Here is a 23,868-nt window from a genome sequence, read left to right as displayed (position 1 = left end):
ATCAGTCCTCATCTGAGGGTCAGTGGTGAAAAAGGTGAGCAGCTTCAAGTTCCTGGGTGTCACCATCTCAAAAGATCTATCCTTTGCCTAATACATTGATGCAATCACTGGAATGTATGGCGATATTTGCATCCTGCCCCCATGCACATCCTTGGGTGTGTTGGTTGTTAAGCAAACAACGCATTTCACTGTACCACTGTTTCGATGTACCTATGATAATGAAATCTGTGTCTGAATCTCTACCACATTAGTATGTGCCTCTTTGCCTTCACTATCCTGCAGATCCTACTGACATAAAGTAATCATTTAATATCTCAGCCACTTGCTCTGATACCAAGCAGAAATTCCCACAGGAGGAGGTAGTACAAGACCCTGAAGAGCCATACTCATCAATTCAGAAGTGGCTTCTTCTCCTCCTTTCTCAGATTTCTGAACAGTCCACGAATGATATCTCACTATTCCCTTTTTTTTTGTGAACATTATTTTGTAATTTATAGTCATTTTGTGTCTTTGCGCTGCCTTGCTAACACACAACAGCAACTTTCACGTCATACAAGACAGGTAATAAATTCTCTATCATAGGAGCTATGCAGGCTCAGGTGCTGAGTGTACTCAAGCTAGAAATTAAAGATTGGGTCTTAAAGAAGTTGAGGGATTTGGTCTTCACATGAGATGCTGAGGTGAAAGGTCATCATGAAACTTATTGAATGGCGGAACATGTTCAAAGGGCCAAATGACCTACTGCTGTGTTCTTATCCTTAGAAAAAGCAAAATTGTTTTGGAACAAAGTGCAAGCTTCTGGGAGTGTAGAGCTTGTCTTTGAGCAACTCAGTAATGTGTTAAACTGCCTGAAAAACAAAATCGTCAGTGGATCAGCGAACAATCAAGGTAAGACATTTTCAGGCTTTGAGTTATTTCTCCTAAATGATGCTTTCAGTAGTAATGTTTTCAACTCTACATTTTTAAGTGATTAGCCCTGTTTAGCTGGTGGTGGTGTACTGTATGACAATAACTTCAAACTTTAAAGCACTAGTCAGTTGCAATCTTTTTTAAAACAAAGAATTTGCATTTATCCACAGACTCTTATGTGCTGTCCAACAGTATTTTGCATATTTCAGGAGCCCAGCCCTCTCTGTGGCTCCAAATAATTTAGCAAACCAATGAAGTTGCATTCAGATGAGCATAGTTTTGATGCCCCCTAAACATTGACCTGGGTTGTGCAGAGTGTCGATGGCAACCTGTCTTCACAGCATTGATGTTGTGCACTTACCTTGTCTGCATTTGGAAAATTGATCTTATTGAACAGCTACCCTGCAGCTGAGTGAAATCGTGCGTCTAATTAAACTATTTATAAATTTCTCAAAGTTTTCTATTTGTTTTTACAAAATGGAACTTTCCCCCCTCTGGAAACCATTGGAGGATCAGAGATGGAGAGGGTCAGTAACTTTAAATTTCTGGGTGTCACTATCTCAGAGTAGCTGTCCTGGGCCCATCACATAAATATTGCGAAGAAAGTATGACGGTACCTCTACTTCCTTTGGAGTCTGCGGAGGTTCGACATGTTGTCGAAAACCTTGGCAAATTTCTATAGATGTGTGGTGGAAAGTGTGCGTTACAGTCTGGTACGAGTGCACCAATGAGCAGAAAATCCTACAATTGGTAGTGGATTTGGCCCAGTACATCACGGTAAAACTCTCCCAACCTTTGAGCACACCTACATGAAACGTTGCCATAGAAAAGCAGCATCAGTCATCCAAGATCCTCACCACCCAAGCCAGACTCTTTTCTCACTACTGCTATCAGGTCAAAGGTATGGGGGCCTCAGGACTCTCATCACCAGATACAAGAACAGTTACTACCCCTCAACCATCAGGCTCTTGAACGAAAGGGGATAGCTACACTCATTTAAGGACTCTGGTTGTTTCATGCTTGTTATTTATTGCTATTTATTTATATCTGCATTTGCAGTTTGTTTACAGTTAACAGTTCCTGATGTTTACAGTTTAGTTACTGTACTATAGATTTGCTAGGTATGCCCGCAGAAACGGAATCTCAGGATTGTATGTGGTGACATGTATGTACTCTGATAATAAGTTTTACTTTGACTTTGGATTTCCAGCTCTTAAAATCTCATTGCTGTATTTTTTCCCTCTTCCAACCTTGCTCTTTATTTTTTAAATCCACAATGTCAATAAAACTGTAGAATAGATATATAGATTTATATAGAAACATGTAAACAGATTCAGTGAGATGATGCTTGTGATAAGAAACTGAAATTCTGAGTATAGGCAAAACATTAGAACTATTTCCACTAATCCAGCAAAGGCCACGATATTTTTGGATATTGAAGGAATTGAGGGATATGTTCTAGTATGGCTCGATGATAGGTCAGTTGCAGTTTTATAGGATGGCAGAACACATGCAAAGGGCCGAGTGACTTAACTTGGTGAAGAAGATTTAATTGAAATTAATTCAAGGTTATCTGAAAGGGTAATTACAGAGGTGCTATTTCAACTTGTCCTCTCATCATTGACTCCATAAAGGCAAGACAAATATAAGATCAGTTGTACATGGCTAGTGTCTCATAAGAATAGTAGAATTTGAGACTTAAGGGAAAAGTAATGGGCAATTCCTGGTGTTTGTGCTCAGGAAGTAATATAATGGGGTTTAACTTTTCCTAATAACTAATCAGTAGGTGAAATTATTCATGGATCAGACTCTGAAGGCTCTCACGTTAAAATATGACTGTGGCATCTACAACAGTGGGACTTTGAAGGAATATTTCCTTCCTTGAGAGACACTGAAGCTTGTAGTTAGATTTGACAATTTATTTAATGTTCTGTAATGTAAAAGTTAGAAATCAATGATCAGAGTTTAATTGATTTTAATGTTTTGTCTTTTTTACGTTCTTGTGAAACTTAAATTTATGCAGCTAAGTAGATTTTAAAAAATCATTTGTTTTTGACACAAATCCATTGATTTATCTATGGGCCTATCAACTGAAATTGGTTAATTTAAATTAAATATATAGAAGTTGCATGAATATCAGTTAAGGCAAATAATATTGAACAGATTATTCTGGCTAGCTATCCACAATGTAGTTTAATTTCTCTTTCTGCAGAATATTTGAAGGCTTTAAATTTGCTCAATGAAGCTGGAATCTACAATTGTTTTTCACCTGACGTACCAGGTAGAACCCAAGCATTAAAAGATATTTATTTCCTTGAATTTGAATAATGGCTGCAATATTATCACTGTATGGCAAGAATTGTAGACATTGTGATTATCAATGCACTTTGCTTTTGGATTCTTAATCCTTTAATGTTTGTCATCTTCTACTAATTAACCTCATATTAAATAACTCCCATAATAGTAGATATCTTTTTTAAAAAAAAGTCTACATTTTCCATACACAGTGTGGGGATAGGTAGAATAAACTGTCAGAAAAATAGGTAGAGGCAAGTATAATTGCAACGTTTAAAAGACTTTCGGGCAGGAAAGCTTTAATGTTCTAGTCCTCTTAAAGTGAATGCTAACACTGCATTTGCCTTCTTTATTATCGAGTCAACCTGCAAATTAACCTTTAGGGTATCCTGCATGAGGATTCCCATGTCCCTTTACACTTCCAATTTCTGAATTCACTCCCCACTCAGAAAATAGACTAGCCTTTATTCCTTCTACCAAAAACATGACATTACACTTCCCCACACTGTATTCCATGTGTAGCTACCTTGCCCATTCTCCTCATCTAACTAGGTCCTTTTGCAGACCCCTGCTTCCACAACACTACCTGCCCCTCCACCTATTTTTATATCATCCACAAACCTGGCCCCAAAGCCATCAAGTCCCATCTTTCAGATCATTAACATAATAACATGAAATGTCAAGGACCCAACATTGACCCCTGCAGAACACTACTAGTTACCGGCAGCCAACTAGAAAAGGCTGTTTATTCCCATTCTTTGCCTTCTGCCAGTCAGTCCATCTTCTGTCCATGCTAGTATCTTGTAGTAACATGGGCTCTTGTTTAGTAGCGCCGTGTGCAGCATCTTGTCAAAAGTCTTCTGAAAAGTCAAGCAAAAAACATCCACCGACCTGCCTTTCTCTATCCTGCCTGTTATTTCATCAAAGAATTTCAACAGATTTGTCGGGCAAGATTTCCCCTTAAGAAAACCCTGCTGACTTTGGTCTATTTTATCGTGCGTGTACAAGTACCCTGAAGCCTCATCCTTAATAAAAGACTCCAACATCTTCCCAACCACAGAAGTTAGGTTCGCTGGCCTATAACTTCCTGCTTCTTGCTTCCATCTCTGCTTAAAGAATGGAGTGACGGTTGGGATTTCCACTCCTCTGAAACCATTTCAGAATCTTGAAAGGTCACTACTGATGCCTCCACAATCTCTTCAACTACCTCTTTCAGAACCTAGACATAGGAGCAGAATTAGGCCATTTGGCCCAACAAGTCTGCTCCGCTATTCAATCATGGCTGATCCCAGATCCCATTCAACCACTACCTTCTCACCATATCCCTTGATGCCCTGACCAATCAGGAATCTGTAAACCTCCCCAGTGAATATACCCACGGACTTGGCCTCCACCGCAGTCTGTGGCAGGGAATTCCACTGATTCACCATTCTTTGGCTAAAAAAGCACCTCCTTACTTCTGTTCTAAAAGGTTGCCCCTCAATTTTAAGGCTGTGCCCTCTAGTCCTGGATACACCCACCAGAAGAAACATCCTCTCCACATCCACTCGATCTAGTCCTTTCAACATTCAGTAGATTTCAATGCAATCTCCATGCATTCTTCTAAATTCCAGTGAGTACAGGCCCAAAGCCGCCAAATGCTCCTCATTGTTAACCCCTGCATTCCCAGAATCATCTTCTTGAACCTCCTCTGGATTCTTTCCAATGACAATACATCCTTTCTGAGATAAGTATTGTTGACAATACTCCAAGTGCGGCCTGACTAGTGTCTTATAAAGCCTCAGCATTATCTCCTTGTTTTTAATATTCTATTCCCTTGAAATAAATGCCAATATTGCATTTGTCGCCTTTACCACAGACTCAACCTGTGAATTAATCTTAACTATTCTCTCGCCCATTGTAATTTGTACCCCACATCCTGACTACTGTTCAGAGGCCTGTATAAAGATCACAGAAATCTACAGCACGTTACAGGCCTTTCGGTCCACAATGTTGTGCCGACCATGTAACCTACTCTAGAAATTGTCCAGAATTATCCTACTGCATAGCCCTCTATTTTTCTAAGCTCCATGTACTTGTCTAAGAGTCCATTAAAAGACCCTATTGTATTTGCCTCCACCACCATTGCTGGCAGTGCATTCCATGCACCCACCACTCTCTATGTGGAAAAACTTACCCCAATATCCCCACTGTATTTACTTCCAAGCACCTTAAAACTATGCCCCCTCGTGTTGGTCATTTCAGCCCTGGGGGATAAAGCCTCTGGCTATCCACATGATCAATATCTCTCATCATCTTATCCACCTCTATCAGGTCACCTTTTCATCCTCCATCGCTCCAAGAGTAAGGGCCAAGTTCATTCAACCTTTTTTCAGAAGACACGCTCTCCAATCCAGGCAACATCCTTGTAAATTTCCTCTGCACTCTTCCTATAGTATCCATATCCTTCCTGTAGTGAGGTGACCAGAAATGAACACAGTATTCCAAGTGGGGTCTGACCAAGGTCTTGAATAGCTATAATATTACCTCACGATACCTGATTGTTTTCTGTTCCCCTTCATCCCAAAATAATAATTCCCATCAGCTTCTTTTTACCCTTGCAGTTTCTTAACTCTACCCTTAAGGGTTCTACATCTTCTGATCCTATGTCACTTTCTAAGGATTTGATTTCATTTTTACCAACAAAGCCACCCTTCCTCCTCTGCCCACCTGCTTGTCCTTTTGATATGATATGTATCCTTGAATATTAAACTCATAACTGTGATCTTATCTCAGCCACGACTTGTAGCCACAGTGTCATACCTGCCAGTCTCTTAATGCAATACAAGATCCTCTACATTATTTCATGTATAACACATTCAGTCCTGAGCTCACCACCCTTCATTTCAATTTTTACTCCATGTTGCCTGAAGTAAAATTCTCATCCCTTTCTAAACTTATTGTTTTTATTTTTATTCTGGAGACTTCAGTAACCTCTCATGCATTCTCCTCCTTTATTCATACTTTTCCAAGCTGTTAAACCCCTCCCCCCCACTGTTTATCTTAAAGTTCTAGTTATGTGATTTGCCAGTATTGTGGTCCCAGCATGATTCAGCTGGAGCCTGTCCCATCGGATCAACTCCCTCCTTCCCCAGTACAGTACTGGTGCCAGTGTCCCACAAATTCAAACCCACTTCTCCAAGACCAACCTTTGAGCCACACATCTCTAATCTTATTAACTTTGTTCCAATTTGCACATGGATCAGCAACAATCCAGAGATTATTTTCTTTTTGCCTCTGCATTTTAATGTTGTCCCTCATCGCTTAAATTCCCTCAGCAGAACCTCTTTTCAAGTTGTTCCTACATTGTTGGTACACGCATGTGCCGTGACAACTGGATCTTCCCCACCACCCCCCCACTCCAAATTCCTATGCAGGTCAGACTGGATGTCCCGAACCCGGGCACTAAGCAGACAACCCAACCTTGGGGACTCTTGATCTTTGCAACAAAGAATTGTATCTAATCCTCTGACTATACTATCCCAAATTACAACTACATTTCTCTTCACTCCCCTCCCCTTGAATGGCTTCCTGAACCACAGTGCCATGGTGCAGTTGCTCATCCTTCCTACAGTCCCTATAAGATGAAGCCTATGCAGTCACAGGGAGTACGTGGAAGCTCCACCCAGATGGCAACCAGGATCAGGATTGAACCTGTGTCTCTGAAGCTGTGAGGCAGCAGCTCTACTAGCTGAGACAATGTGCTACCCTTAAGTATTATATAGAACACTGCAAGTAACTCCTACTTTCTAGTCTGGATTTTTTTTTACATCTAACTGAGGGAAAATGTGATACTCAATTTAATATCATTCAAAAGGCGGTACCTTCAATAGTGCTGCATTCCTTCAATACAGTGCTGGTGTCACCTGGATTTCACATCCTTCTCATTTAGAAGTGTTGTCACTTTCCCAAGGTAACGAATCTCATTGTGTAAATACATGTTCTTTCTTTCCATCCTCCCCATTGCCCACCAAGTTAGCTTAATCAATATTGTCTATTTTAATAGGTTATTGGTTGTGAGGTCTAAAAAAAAAGTTTCAATAATTCTTTAACTACACATTTTATTTTTTTTTTAACTTGCATTTCAAATTATAGAAAGTGAAGGAAAGCAAGTTAACTGTGAAGAGCATTCAGAAAATGTGACAGTTTCTGAGAAAATGGAAACAGTGTCAGACAGTGCCCTGTTTTTGTAAGTATTCAGTATTTATTGTGAAAAGACGAAGCCTCACCTTTTTGAGCGTGACGAGTTGGATAAATAAATTCTTATGTTATATTTGGCCATCTGAAAGTGCTGGTATCTGGTAAGATAGATCTGGGACTACCCTGAAAGATTCATGTTGCTTGAGCAGGGATGCAGTACTTTTAGGATCACAAAAGATTTGTCCCATTTTGTTTTCTTTGTGATGTTGGTTAGAGGATAAATATTGACCAGAGTAATCTCTACAATACAAGTTGAACCGTAAATTTCTGAGCCTGGATTAAACCTGCTACAAGTGAGTCATGATTGACTTCCCTTTGTTATTTTTGTTGCACTTTCCCATTATGTTAAAGTTTTCACCAGGATGACTAAAATTGTTAGTGTTACCAGTTTGTTTTTACATGTAATCTAAAATTCTGTTTTATTGTGAAGTCGTTGAAATCAAAATATTTTAACTTCAAATGCTACAACTGAAAGAATAGGAAGTTAAAATAACAGCCACCTTAAAAATAAGTTGGAGATTCATACCATGCACGGCATGGTAACATAATATGATGTATGGATTAGAACTGAATGTAGGCACACTAATTTCAAGAGCACAGACATTGACGAAGATAGCATTATTCACTATTTAAATCTATATTCAAACAGAAGGTAAACCTTCAGGTGGAAACAGAACTGTGATGCATTCAGGCCATTGAGTCTGTGAGGGAATCTTAGTTATTTCATTCTCCTTATTTTCCCATCAGTGTTGATTTTCTTCTTGAAATCCCTAATTAATTCTGTTTACAACGGCCTTGTAGGCAGAAGATTCCAAATCATAACTACCTTCAACGTTACAACAAAAAAAAATTTTCCCCATATTCCTGCTGAATCTTTTTAATTGTGTCCCCAGTCCTTGATTATTGATAATTTGAACAATTTCCTTTTATCTACTCTCTGAATTAGTTATGACCTTGCACACCTCTTGTTAAATTTCATTTCTTCTTTGCTCTGAAGATAATGAGGCACAATGTTGTGTGTTGGAGCACAAGAATAATAAAGGTTGCCCAGAATTTGAAACCTTGTTGGAGTATTATGTCAAAAGATGTTTTAGTGATGGTGAATTTACTCTGCACTGGATTGTTTTGTTGAATAAAACTGAAGTTTAGGAAGGAACAAAGTGTTGATTTCACTTAACAATTGTGACCTGTTGTAATCTGTTCATACTGGTGTTTGATATCCTTTACTAGAACCTGATACATGTTTAAATGGTTCTTTTTAACCACCCATGATTATCTACTTTTTCAAGCAAAGTACAGTGCTAATTATATAATAGGCATCTGTTAGTCCCGTGAAACCATGGATTTGCATCTTGGAAGGTTTCCAGGTCGCAGGCCTGGGCAAGGTTGTATGGAAGACTGGCAGTTGCCCATGCTGCAAATCTCCCCTCTCCATGCCACCGATGTTGTCCAAGGGAAGGGCACTAGGGCCAATACAGCTTGGCATCGGTGTCGTCGCAGAGCAATGTGTGGTTAAGTGCTCAAGGACACAACACGCTGCCTTTGCTGAACTAGCGACCTTCAAATCACTAGACCAAAGCCTTAACCACTTGGCCATGCGCCAACAGCAGGTTCTAATATTGACAGAGTAAAATATGATTGTGTTTAAGTTTGATAGAGTAATTAAGTAAGTTTAAATTTTGTATTTTTAGGCGAACATCAGTAATTAAAAGCCTGGTACCATCAGCTATCTGTCCACTTGAAAATGACTTCCATCAGACAAGTCTTGCTGATCCGATAATATTTCATCAACACAAGTGCAGTAGAATGTGTATTGCGGGAGTAATGCCTCCAACTTCTGATAATTTTAAAGGGGAAAATCCACTGAAAATTCCCATACTTTGCCAGTTTCAAAGAAGACATGCAAAATTGCACTGGAATGCTGAGATCTTGGAGCCTCCACATGTCTCCTATAAAGCTCCTTGTGGGAGAAGTTTGCGTAATTTCAAAGAGGTGCGCAATTACATTCTTGAAACCCAGTGTGACTTTCTTTTATTGGATTTTTTCTCTTTCAATACGTATGTTCAGCTTTCAAGAACGTTTCCTTCCAAGAGTCCAATGGTTTACAAAGCTGACATAAGCCATGGAATAGAAGCTGTTCCAATTCCTCTGTACAATGCAATTGACTTAACTACACCAGAGCATTTTAAATACAGAAAAGTACGGTTGCCTTATGGATATCTCATTAGCAATTCAGCAGAGATGTTACAACAGAAATGCAACTGCACAGATGGTTGTAGTGACAAGTTAGTATCATTTTTAACTTATTTTGGTTATCTCCTTGGGGATAAAAATGGAAGAGTTTCTATGCATGGAATTATGAGTTTCAGATCTTTTACCTAAAAAATGGTGACTAGAATTAACCATTCGATATCAAAGTATCAATTTATTTATGTAAAACCAAAATATTGTGGATACTGGAAGTACTCAGCTGGTTGGGCATCATCTGAGGAGAGTGAAATGGAGCTAACTTTTCAGGCCAATGGCCTTGCATCACAGCTGCAGCTTTTGATGAATATTTGCAAAAACGTGTTTCTCATTTAGCTGGAAGATTAGAAACATTTATTTCAGTGTTCATATATTGTGTATGTATTCTTAAATTCCTTTAAAAAGGAAAAAAAAGAGTGATCCACCATTCTAGTATGTGTTCCTCCAGGGTTAAATATTGGCCAGAGCTTAAGAACTTCCTGCTGTTCTTCCTATATTACCATGTGTTTTTTAAAATATCCATATAAACACTTAGAATGTCTCTGTTTACTGCACTACTCTAGCTCTGCTGTCTGTTGTCAGGTGATGGGTCTTGAGCCCTTGGTACTTCCAGAGCTCTGAACAATTTGCTGGAGCAACTCAATGGGTAAACTGTATCGGTGGGAGGAAAGGAATTGGTAATGTTTCAAGTCAAGATCCTGCACCAGTCCTGATGCGTGGCTTTAACTTGAAACATCTATGGTTCCTTCCTCCCCACACCCGCAGGCACTGCTCAGCCCACTGAATTCCTCCAGCAGATTGCTTGTTGCTCCTCATTGCAACACTTGCAGTCTCTTGTGCACTTCTCAAACTTGTTCACTGTTATAGGTGTTAAATAATACAAAAAGCCATCTGTGGTCTCATATATATATATATATATATATATATATATATATATATATATCACCATACATTGAAACTTGTCTTTCCAAGAATATTATTACATACCACCTGAAATAATACTGTATATTAATTCAGCACAGACCAACTCAAGACATTTTTTTGGGGGGGAATATAACTGCTTCCAATGTTATAACCTCTTCCTTTCACTTGGGATGCTTCTGCATTTTTCAGTTCCATGGTTCCAATTGTAGCTTCTTGGGCTGGACTTATAAAAATCGTTTCTGTAAACCTATATTTTTCCCCTCTCACCACCCACCCCTTCCTATATAATTAAAGACAGATAGGAGTGTGCAACAGAAGTTCATGTTAAACATGATACATATTACTTGGTAATTTTGTAGTTGATTGAGTATATTGTATGAATTTACCTCATCTAGTCTCATTCTGTAGAAATGAAAAGCTGAAAGGTATCAACAACCATAAGTAACATAAATGTTTGGTGTTAATGTATTAAGACATGATGTCTTTGTAAGATCTAGGTGTGCATGTCAAAAGCTGACAGCCAAAGTCAACAAAAGATTTGGCAAAACTTCTGGATACGAATACAAACGACTTCTGCAAAGTGCACCTTCTGGGTGAGTTCAAGTTAAGCTCTTTAAAGGAATAAGCTCTGACTACCTCTTGAATCCAGGACAGGTTTATCATGTATTGTTTTGGGAAATAAGCTTGTTGTTAGATATATTTGATTAAATGTTAATTCTTTCTCCCTAAAAAGTGATTTTTTTTAAAAATTCAGGCTTTATGAATGTAACAAATGGTGCAAATGCAACAAGAGGTTGTGTGAAAACAGAGTTGTACAGCAGGGCCTCACAATTCGATTGCAGCTATTCAGAACACACAAAAGAGGCTGGGGAGTCCGCTGTATGGATGATGTTGATAAAGGAACATTTGTGTGCAGTTACGCAGGTATGATGATATGATCATGTTGTTACGAATTGTAACCTATTGGAAGTAAACCAGCAGCAAGAGCTTTCATACTGAGTCAGGTTTTAATGTTAAAACCTCTATCTTTATTAGTATCTACTTATAATATTGTAACTTAACCAAGATAAACAAAAGTTAACAGTGTTATGTGTATATATGTGTGCAAATATAGCTCCCAAACTAAGTTAAGCTTGGGGAAACAAAGCATAGAGTCTTGAGATGGTAAAATAGGAAAGTTCAGTTCATCCACGGAATGAATGATAGGAGAGAGATATTTGTAATCCAGGGTGAAACGTAGAGAAGAGGTAATTACGATGTATTCCACAGACTCCACAGTGGTAAAACGAGATAACAGTCGCCGTAGATCTTGTCTGTCGTCCTTACAAATCCACATCCAAGTTATCACCAAAAGTGATCTGTCACAAGGATATCGTCTTCAAGGGATTTCCACACGACATACCCAGGCAAGGGTCAACACATAAGTGGTCTCCACAGGATATCCCAAACAAAATCCACTCCTTTGGATTATACGAAGTGACAGTCCCACATTCGTTATGCATTGTGTGCCGATATTTAACCCAATCTTTTGGGCTTGAAAGAGTTTCTAACCATCGCAGTCACCAGCTGAAGTTTCAGCAGCCAGTCAATCATTCATTCATTCAATCAATCATTCAACCTTCCCCTCCCCCTCCCCCTCCCCCCCGTGACTGTCTGTGTCCTTTTTTTTAAAAAAGTTAAACAAGCTGCAAGTTAGTCAATGAACAACATCATTGTCCTGCCTCAGTTAGGTGCTCTTAAAGTGACAGTCCACAGTAACTGAAAACTGAGTTCGTAGCAATGTTCAATCCATGAGCTGCTGCTCCTCGAATCAAGCTATTACTTTACATAATACTTGCAAAGTGACTATTTTGATATGTAGTTTGTTCATAAGTTTCATATCTCCAGGAATAATGTGTTTATTATTGTGATGACCTAATATTATTCTGAAAGATATATTACTGATATGCAAAGGTAACATTTGATCTGTAATTATAATTTTTGGTAAAATTATTTAAATACATTTAATATTTTAATGTTTCTTGATGAATTTAAAGGACTTTTAAGCCTTTCAAAACTGAGAGTGTAACAAAATATTTAGTAACCAATGCTATGTGGCCAACGTAATGATGAAGTGAATGCAGTCGCCATGGTTCCATCCCATAAAGCATTGAGATAAATGACTAGATAATTTGTTTTAATGAAGTCAGTTAATGCAAAAATATCAGATAGGGCATTGGAAAAATTCCAATATGCAATACCAATAAGCTCATTCAAAATAAAGATTAGCTTTGTTTTTCACATGTACATCTAAACATTGAAGATGCATTGAAATGCGTGAACAACCAATGCACTCCAGGGATGTGCTGGGGCAGCCTGCAAGTGTCACCATGTTTCCAGCACCAACATAATGTGCCCAGAGTTTACTAATCCCATCCGGTACATCTTTGGAATGTGGGAGGAAACTGGAGGAAATTCATGCAATCACGAGGAGAACATACAAACTCCTTGCAGATGGCAGTGGAACTGAACTCAGATCTCTCACTGATGCTGTAATCGCTTTGCGATAGTTGTTAAGCCACCATACCACCTTAAAATAATAGTGTTGTAAGATTCTTTTTGTCCACCAGAGAAGTTCTAAACCATCAATTTAGTATCTCAGATGAATGGTGGCACTTGAAGCAGTGTGAACTCTCCTTCAATATTCCACCAACACTTTGGCCTGCATGATTTTTCAATAAAGTTAATGTCAGGTCTATAAAAACACATGATAATGGAATAAACCTAACAGCAAAACAATGAGGAAATCAGAATAATGCTGGCAGATTTGTCCTGATCTTCCAAGGACTATACAAAACTCTCAACCTTACTGTGGTTTTTGTCAATCAGATATATGAAAGATGTAAATTTATTAATGATTGCCCACTAGAGGCCACTAAACACAAAATGTTAGGTCTACTTTGAATTTAATGACCAAGTGCCTCCATCACTGATAATTTTAAAGTTTGGAGCCTCATCTCCTTCATATTTTAATTACTATTCTTTTGAAATATTTTTTATTTTTCTCTTGTTTCTATCTCATATAAACTGACTATTTTTTGGACTTGTGGATCTTTCTATTTTATACATGTTTTCTTGAAGTAATATAAAATTTTTGAAGTCAATTTCCCCACCTTTTTGGAGGGAATTCTTCTCCTGTTGTAAACACCTGGCCACTATTACTTATACCTGCAATAAAATCGTTGAGATTATGTGAATCCTCTTAAGGAATGGAGCAAGTCACTTTCTCCAGATTCTGCAAGTCATTAAGTTTATAGTATGTTACATTGTACTGAATTTTGGTTAAACTCAGGTACATTTCCTTTTGATTTTGACCATTTAATGCCTTTCTCACAATGATTCATGGTCACTTATGATCTGTATACCAAACAAGTTCTCACAAGTGACAAGAATCTCAATGAATGTCAGCAATATCCAAATTGCAATACGTGAATTTTTTAAAAATCGACACTTTAATGTTGCATAAATTGTACCTGTTAACTGAATTTTGCTAAATATGTGGAAATACCATCTTCAGTTTTCTTTTATTTTTAGGTAGAATACTAAGAATTGCCAATAATATGGAGAGCCAAAATAATGATAAAGCCATTAATTTTAATGCTACTGATTTGTGTAGCAGCAAAACAAAAAATACTTTCATCACAAGGGAAACAAAAGAATCCAATTTAGAACATGAACATAAGTTATTAGAAGAAATGGAAGAAACAAAAGCAAGTTTGAAGAAGGAAGAAACGACCTCATTTGTTAAAACATCACCTTTAATAACCCAAAAAGGATGTACAAAATTCTTTGGGTAAGCTTAAAAACACAGATCAAAAAAGCTGTTTGAAACTCAGTTAGAATTTCAACCATTAGATTGATATATATTTGTTAAGCAAGGTCATTGAAGGGTATAGAGCCAAGGCGGTCAATTAAGTTGCAATTTTTCAATTTAATTGTAGAGGAAGAGCTAAAATCTGCATAACATACTTTCTTCCAGCAGAGTCTGATATGTGAGCGTATAAGTACAAATCTTGGGTACCTTTATACTCTATTTCATTTCTTTATTTCCATCCTCCCCCCTTTCCTGCACCCAATCTTCCTCTCCACCTCCGCTTCTTGATCTGCTCAAACCATGTCAAAGTTCTACATGTAGCTTCTAGCCTTGAGAACATACCACCTAGGCATTGTTAACAAGTGGTATTTGTTCATCATTTGGGTGGGTTGGGGTGTACAATAAGTTATGATGACAGCAATGGATCAGTGGGCATGCTATAGCGCTCCCAATTTGATGCCTGGACACTTGCACCACTGGGATGTAGTTATTGCAGTTTGCTGTCAGCAGCACTGTCATCAGAAAAGCTGTCTTAAAGGTCTCAACAAGCTTACAAAGATAGCTCTACTCAGACAGTGGCTCACAGCTAAACTGATGACTCCCCAGCAAAAAGGGGCCGAGCATTTTCCACAGTGTTCTGGACTCTCCTGAATCCTGTGTAGATGGTACCTTTGAAGTGGCTCTTGGGCTTTTCTCTCAGAAAACTCTAGTAGATCTAGTTTAATGAGAATGACCTGCAGATTCATGTACAAATGCAAGCCATTCTTAGATTGGCAACTGCAATATAACTGAATGGAAAAGGAATGGTTTTATGGGTGAGGTGCGGCAGAAATCCCTGGCCCAATGATCAGCTGGGGGGCGTAAGGAGGTGTAGGAGGTTCAGCGGTTTGCGGAAGACCATGACTTGTGAACTCTCCTGTTATCTCAATCCACAGTTCAAAGACCCTTGGGTTCACTCTTCTGAGTCCAGAACAGAAGTAAACTTATCAATGCATCATTCACTGCTGTTAGAAGAGCACTTCAAATGGCAACTGTGGCTCTGTCCTTGACTTGAGCACTCTCGCTGTCATTTCACAGCAAATTATCTCGTCCAATCTTGTTGTCAGATCTGACAAGCAAGAAGATGAAAAGGCTACATGCCAGGTGGAAAACACGCATATCGCCATTGAAGTTCTAAAACTTGACAGCAAGCAACTTCAGGCACAAATTCAGAATCACATCTTTCATGTCTATAGGGAGGAAAATATACCAGGGAACTATTTTCAAGAAAGGAGACAAAATTAATTGCTCTAATTTTCAAAGAGCAAGAAATCCCAACAACCTCATTACTGCCACAAGGAAAACCATCTGCAGAGTTCTCTCATTTTTTTTTCATCTCCTTCTGTTTTTTCCTTATGGCCATACAGCTCTCCCAGCTGCAGCATGCCTTCAACTAAAAACACAATGGGTATAATCTTAACTGCATGTCAGCTCTAAGGAAAATGTAGGGAGCAGCATCAACTACTGTAGATTGACTACTTTAATCTCAAAATGTTTTTGATCTCTGTAGCTGGGAAGGACTTTTGAACACCCTTCTCAAATCTGACTGATTCAGTCTTCACCTTTCATCTATCTCCATTATAGCAAGCAAGCTTTCATTCACTGCACTAGTCTCAGTGCAGAATGGTGGCAAGCAAGGTCACGTTATCTCAGCAGTACTTTTTCAATCTTACCACATTGCTGCGCCTCACTTCTGCAAGCTTTGTCCTGGGTTAGATATAAGCTACAAGATAAAGGGAACTGTAATCCTGTGTCGTTGTCTTTTCAGAACCAAGGTCATTACAACCTTGCTCATTGAATGTATGATTTTGAAGGCTGAGTTCCAGGTCCTCAATGATCTATTCATTGAGGCACATGATAGAAAAGGTACTGCATTTCCTCAAAAAAAGAACCTTTGCGCCCCGTTTTTCAATACCATCTTCAGACAGCACTTATCAATGGGGTCCATAGAGCCACAGACCACTTCCAAACCTCATGAGCCATCACTCTGTAAAGGCATGATGAAACTTGCCACAGCTTCTAGTGACTTTTGGCCATCTGAGAAATTTTAGTGTTTGAATGTCGCACAAAATTCTCAGCTTATTGGGTCGGAGTAACTTTTGCTTTCCTGTATGTATTTGAGATAGAAATTTCAAAGCATTCAAAGATGTTGCCTACATGACCTTTTCTTAGTCCACTAAATGTACCTTTATAACCATATAACAATTACAGCACGGAAACAGGCCATCTCGGCCCTTTTAGTCCGTGCCGAACTCTTACTCTCTCCTAGTCCCACCGACCTGCACTCAGCCCATAACCCTCCATTCCTTTCCGGTCCATATATCTATCCAATTTAACTTTAAACGACAACATCGAATCTGCCTCAACCACTTCTGCTGGAAGCTCGTTCCACACAGCTACCACTCTCTGAGTAAAGAAGTTCCCCCTCATGTTACCCTTAAACTTTTGCCCTTTAACTCTTGTTACGTACCCCGTAACTGGGTTGCCAAACCAGCAGGAATGGATCACTCAGTTGGAGTCTGGATTACTAGAACTAAGAAAGTTTTATTAAAGAAACAAGCAACACAGTACTCTAATCAAAAGGATAATAAATGCAACAGTTCAGCAATGATAAACACACATGTACACAGAATTAGGATAACAGGATCAATCAAGCTCTATCGTCATCTAGGGGTAAATGACCAGTTTCAAAGTGACGCAAAGTTCAGTTCAATTGAGTTCAGTTCACAGTAATCACTGCCGTGGGAGGTGGACAGTGGAGGGAAGGAGAGAGAGAGCAAAAACGAATGAATATTCGAACGGCTTCCACACAGACCTTCGATATTCTTCGCAGTCAGCTTTCGGGCGAGCCCCTTGTGATGTCTTCTGAGGTCACCGACCGTGACCCCTCCGTTTCCAGATACGATTGTTTCTCTGCGGTGAACCTGGCACCCAGGCAAGGGCGGACACACACCAGGTTCCCGCCGATCGTACCTTTCCACCCTGTGCGTCTATGGCTTGGTCCCATGATCAGCCCTCCAAAACCTCCCACCGACTTATGGAAGGCGCACCGCTTCCAGAGTCTCGTTACCTCGTGGTATCATGTGTGTCTTGCCTTAGCGAACCTGTCCCTTTTTTCTTTCTTTTCTTTCTTTTTAAATCTTTTTATTGAATAAGTATACAAAAGGGTAAGCCATATAGGCACTAATACACTGTTAGAATATAACAAAATTACAGGAAATATTAATACAGGGGAAAAAAAGTGATACAAACAATGTAATTTAAACATAACATACTAAGGTAACATAATAGTATACTAATTTTTATATAACAATAGAGAAAAGGAAAAAAAAAAAACCCAAAAAAACCCACTGTGCAACTAGACTAAAAGCAAAGCAAAGCAATGGGCTAACTTGGAACCAAATAGAGTTAAAGAACTTAAAATCACGTCCTCAAACCCGACCTCCATTAAAAACAGTAAAAAAAAACAAGAAGGGTATATAAATATGGAGCAAAAAAAGAGAAGAAAAAAAAATTACATGAAATGAAAATATTGAATAAAAGATCTCCCAGGTCTGTTCAAATTTAAGTGAGGAATCATAAAGATTGCTTCTAATTTTCTCCAAATTCAAGCATAGTATCGTCTGAGAAAACTAAAAAAAGATGGTTGGAGCGTTAAGCTCTTTCCAATGTTGTAAGATACATCTTTTCGCCATTAAAGTAAGAAATGCAATCATTCTACGGGCTGAAGGAGAAAGATTACTGGAAATTTTAGGTAGTCCAAAGATAGCAGTAATAGGGTGAGGAGAGATATCTATATTCAATACCTTTTGAGATAATATAAAAATGTCTCTCCAAAAAGTTTCCAAAGTAGGACAAGACCAAAACATATGAGTTAAAGAGGCTATCTGCCCCGGACATCTATCACAAAAAGGATTAATATGAGAATAAAAGCGAGCTAATTTATCTTTGGACATATGTGCTCTATGAACAACTTTAAATTGAATTAGGGAATGTTTAGCACAGATAGAGGAAGTATTGACTAATTGTAAAATCTGCCCCCAGTCATCCACGGAAATGATAGACCCCAATTCCTGTTCCCAATCTACCCTAATCTTATCAAATGGAGCTTTCCTAAATTTCATAATAATATTATAAATCATAGCCGATGCACCTTTCTGACATGGATTAAGGTTAATTATAGTATCTAAAATGTATGTAGGAGGAAGCATTGGAAAAGAAAAAAGTATAGTACTTAGGAAATTTCTAACTTGTAGATATCTAAAAAAATGTATTCTTGATAAATTATATTTATTAGATAATTGTTCAAAAGACATAAGGGAACCATCTAAAAATAAATCCAAAAACCGTGAAATACCCTTAGTCTTCCAAATTTGAAAAGCACGATCCGTAAAAGAGGGAGGAAAAACTATGTTACCTAAAATAGGAATCGCTAGCCCAAATTGGTTAAGATCGAAAAATTTTCTAAATTGGAACCAAATACGTAAGGTATATTTAACTATCGGGTTAGATACCTGTTTAAGGCGTTTCAAATCAAAAGGAAGAGAGGAACCTAAAATAGAGCCAAGTGTATAACCCTGAACAGATTGTAATTCCAATGCTACCCATTTAGGAATGGATAGTATATCCTGGTCAAGTAACCAAAATTTCATATGTCGAATATTGATTGCCCAATAATAGAATCTAAAGTTAGGTAATGCTAAACCTCCATCTCTCTTAGCTTTCTGTAAATGTATTTTACCCAGTCTCGGGTTTTTATTTTGCCAAATAAATGAAGAAATTTTTGAGTCAACTTTATCAAAAAAAGATTTTGGAACAAAAATCGGTAATGCCTGAAATATATATAGAAATTTTGGCAGAAAAAACAACTGCATTAATACGACCAATCAAAGTTAAATATAAAGGAAACCATTTAGATGAAAGTTGAATAATATGGTCAACTAAGGGTAAAAAGTTAATCTTAAATAAATCTTTGTGTTTACAAGTAATTTTAATCCCAAGATATGAAAAATAATTATTAATCAATTTAAACGGAAAGTTATGATATAAGGGAAGTTGTTTATTAATCGGGAAAAGTTCACTCTTACTAAGATTTAATTTATAACCTGAAAAGAGACTAAATTCTGCTAATAACTGTAAAACAGCAGGGATGGATTTTTGAGGATTAGAAATATATAAAAGTAAGTTATCAGCATAGAGTGATATTTTATGGGACTTTAAGCCCTGAGTTATCCCAGTAATATTTGGAGATTCTCGAATGGCAATTGCAAGAGGTTCTAATGCAATATCAAATAATAAAGGACTAAGAGGACAACCTTGTCGAGTACCTCGAAAAAGAGGGAAAAAAGGTGAGCTTAGAGAGTTAGTACGGACCGAGGCCACGGGAGAATGATATTAAGAATCATTAAGATCACGGGAGTTTGATCCAGGATATAAATTTCGAGCTAAAATTAAACATTTCAAGCACCTTAAATAAGTAAGGCCATTCTACTCTATCAAAAGCTTTCTCAGCATCTAAAGAGATAACACACTCAGGAACATTTTGTGAGGGGGTATAAACAATATTTAACAGTGTGCGAATGTTATAAAAAGAATAACGACCTTTAATAAAACCCGTTTGGTCTTCCGAAATAATAAAAGGAAGTACTTTTTCTAATCTGTTCGCTAATAACTTAGAAAAAAATTTTGGAGTCAACATTTAATAAAGATATTGGTCTATAAGATGCACATTGAGCAGGATCTTTATCCTTTTTTAATATTAAAGAGATTGATGCTCTATTGAAAGATTCGGGAAGTTTACCAAGATTTAATGAAGCCTCGAAAACCCTACAGAACCAAGGGATTAATGAAGGTGCAAAACATTTATAAAATTCTACGGTAAACCCATCAGGGCCAGGAGCTTTCCCCAGGTTCATAGAGGAAATAACATTCTTAATCTCATCAGTAGTAATGAGAGTATCTAGCATAGAAGACATATCCTGTGAAATCTCAGGGAAGTCTAGGTTATCTAAAAAATCATTCATATATTTAAAGTCTCGAGGAGACTCTGATTGATATAAGGAAGAATAAAAATCAAAGAAAGTATGATTAATCCCCGCATGATCAAGTATCAGTCGATCATTTTGATTATAAATCTGATTAATTTGAGATTTAGCATAATTAGACTTCAATTGGTTAGCCAACAGTTTGCCAATTTTGTCACTGTGTACATAAAATTCACTTGTTGTTTTCTTTAATTGGTTTACAATCGAGGACGAAAGTAATAAACTGTGTTCCATTTGAAGTTCAGTTCTTTGTTTATATAACTCCTCAGAGGGAGCTGTAACATATTTCTTATCAATTTCCTTAATCTTATCCACAATTACCAACTCCTCCTGCTTCAGCTTCTTCCTCAAAGCAGCAGAATACGAGATAATCTGACCACGAATATAAGCTTTAAAAGTATCCGAAACAATGTTCACAGAAATATCCTCTGTATAGTTGATTGTGAACCTGTCCCTTTTTATCCCCCTGCTGGGGTATCGCCTGTCCATCACTTCAAACAGTTCAGGATTCAAAGGGGGAGCCGATCTTGACAGCTCTCCTTCCGTTAAACTCTCCTGTCCCTTCATTAACATCTCCAAACGCTGCTCCATTGTTTTCCTTATCTCTCTTTCTCCTGAAGATAGGTGGCAGACCAACTGCTGATCCCACTGGTGCCAGCACAGGACAGCTAACATCTTAATCTATGTGTATTCTCGTCACACCCCTCACCTTTAAGGATTTTTACTGGGGTAAAAATTACAAACATGAATACATTATTTGATACACACAAATATACATCTTTATCAGCTATTTGGCTAATACAGCGAATTTTAAGTTGTCAACACCTGGCAGATAGTCAGCAATCACATTTTCTGTTCCTTTTATATGTGTTATTAATAATCCCTTGAACCAGGCTCCAACTTAGCAAACTTCATAGTGGCCGAAAACACTGATGAATTGCGAACAATGTAACCTCTCATTGGGTTTCGTCCCGGACCACAATAACAAGGGTCGTCCCATTCCGACTTAGTTTTCTCTCGCAAGGGCTTAGTAGGAGGGGGAGGGGTAGTAACCGCAGAGTTATTGAAAAACTTCCTACAGTACCCCACCATCTCCAAGAGCCTTCTGAGGGCCCTCTTGTCTGTCGGGGTCAGGATGTCAGAGATAGCCCGCACTTTAGCTTGCATCGCTGCCAGCTGCCCCTGTGTCACCACAATTCCCAGATAAATGACCTTCGTGTGGCCGAACTCATTTTTTTCAAGGTTCACTATCAAGCTGGCTTCAGACAGCCGTATTACATCGCCAATACACACCTCTGTGTTCGTCAGCCATTTCGTCACTGAATTACTCATTCTATAGGGCTGTTGCTCACTAGGCTGACCTAGCGTGACAAACACCTCCCAACGTCCCAGTTCTTTGCATCGCCTCAGGACAATCAAACACACATGTTTAATTACTTCTCCTAAAGAGTCGCTTTGTTCGGGGATTAAGGGAGAGACCTTATCAGCAGAGCTGGCCAAAACAATAGCCTTCTCCCATCTGGTCGATACCATACTCATCTTTTCAAAATGTTTTTTTTCTTATCAGGGGACCCTAGCTTCATTGATTTCTGCGCTAACACCGACTAGGTTTGTTAGCATATCAAAAGCCTGTGACCATCTCAGTTCGCGTCTGCCGTAATCAATAACATCCTTCCTCCTGTGCAGCTGGTAAACCTCTTTCATGATTCCACCAACTGTTTCCTCCAGCACCTCAAAATGTCCACCGAGGGGTGCCTTGTGGGCCAGGTTAAAAATCTCATCCCCATAACTCTTTTGCACCACCCCCCATTCCTCATCTGCGGGTACAGTACTTGGTCTCCTTTTCTTCCTTAGCACTTCCTCCTCTACACAATAGCCTACTGGCTCCCTTCTTAATTCTGCGTCAGAGAGAGCTGTCTCCGCCAAAACCATCAGCCCCTCACCTCGCTCCTGCGCCTGCACAAAATTCTTCCTGGCTAATGCTAAGTCTGTCTTAGCTCCCTCACTACCTCTTGTTTCACTACACTCCTTCTTTTCACTTTCTACCTCCTCCTGGTACATCTCAGCTAAATTTATTTTGGCAGTCCCGTGATGAACCTGTGAGTCCATGGGCAGGGCTTCACTGCTGGCAGGCTGACCTGTCAATCTCACAGCTGGGAACATGATTCCCCCGGCGAGGTCATTACTGAGCAAGACTTCCACGCCTTTCATCGGTAATTCGGGCCTCACCCCAATCGTGACTAGTCCAGAGACCAGGTTGCTTTGTAGGTGTATCTGGTGCAAAGGGACTGCCTCTGTCCCTCCCCCAATACCTTTGACCTTGACCTCCCCAGTCTGGGTCTCTGAGCTAAACTCTAATACACTCTTCAGTATCAGTGACTGACACGCTCCCGTGTCTCTCCAGATCCACACCGGAACTGGTTTTAACCCCTCCTTCACTGACACCAATCCGGCCGAGATAAACCTCTCGCGCCCTTCCTGAACTTTGGCAGACCTGTCCTCTCCTAGCGGTTCGTTTACCAGCTCGATACAGCCAGTTAAAATCGCCGATTTTCCTTTTCCCATCTCCTTCCTTGGGGCAAAGCACCGGGACGCAAAGTGTCCAACTTTCCCACAATTATAACAGACGACCCCAGGAGACTTCCTACCAGACTGCTCCCGGTCTACCTTATTCTTCTCACTAGTCCCCAGCTTACTTTCTGACTTTTCTGGCGGACTCTCCCCGCCGTCCTGACTACCCTTCTGGTAGCCTTTACTCGGGGCAAACTTCATTTTATGTGTCAACGCATACTCATCCGCTAACTTAGCAGTTGCGGCTAACATGGCTGCCTCTTTCTCATCTAGGTAGGGTCTCATACCCTCAGGGACACAACCTTTAAACTGCTCAATCAGGATCAACTGTAGCAGTCTGTCATAATCACCATCTACCCCCTTTGAGGTGCACCAACGCTCACAATATGTGTGCATCTCACAGGCAAACTCTAAATACGTGCAGTCCCACTGCTTCCTCGCATTCCGGAACCTCTGCCAGTATGCCTCCGGGACCAACTCATAAATCCTGAGGATGGCCTCTTTCACCACCTCATACCTCTGGGCATCTTCCACGGACAAAGCTGAGTAAGCTTGTTGGGCTTTCCCTTTCAGTACACTCTGAAGCAAAACAGCCCACTTATCCCTCGGCCAGTCCTGACTTGTAGCAGCTTTTTCGAAATGGAGAAAGGACCGATCCACGTCGGTATCGTCAAATGGGGGAACCAGCCTAACCTCCTGGGTCGCCCGGAACCCTCCACCTTGGTTCGGCACGGGCCCCTGCTCTGC

The 23,868-nt window shown here is 39.2% G+C and overlaps 1 protein-coding gene across 1 annotated transcript in view; it reads left to right on the top strand.

The window, feature by feature from the left end:
* Window positions 1-23,868, top strand: part of LOC140199160 (histone-lysine N-methyltransferase SETDB2-like) — a 136,994-nt gene that overhangs the window by 94,447 nt on the left and 18,679 nt on the right. Inside the window, 7 exon segments of the mRNA XM_072260770.1 lie at window positions 763-888; window positions 3,122-3,190; window positions 7,339-7,432; window positions 9,135-9,728; window positions 11,112-11,207; window positions 11,369-11,538; window positions 14,188-14,446. Coding sequence (XP_072116871.1) covers window positions 763-888; window positions 3,122-3,190; window positions 7,339-7,432; window positions 9,135-9,728; window positions 11,112-11,207; window positions 11,369-11,538; window positions 14,188-14,446 — 1,408 coding nt within the window.

The sequence above is a fragment of the Mobula birostris genome, chromosome 6, assembly GCF_030028105.1.
Source record: "Mobula birostris isolate sMobBir1 chromosome 6, sMobBir1.hap1, whole genome shotgun sequence".
In the NCBI taxonomy this organism is placed as follows: Eukaryota; Metazoa; Chordata; class Chondrichthyes; order Myliobatiformes; family Myliobatidae; genus Mobula; species Mobula birostris.
This window is presented reverse-complemented; position numbering and strand designations above follow the sequence as displayed.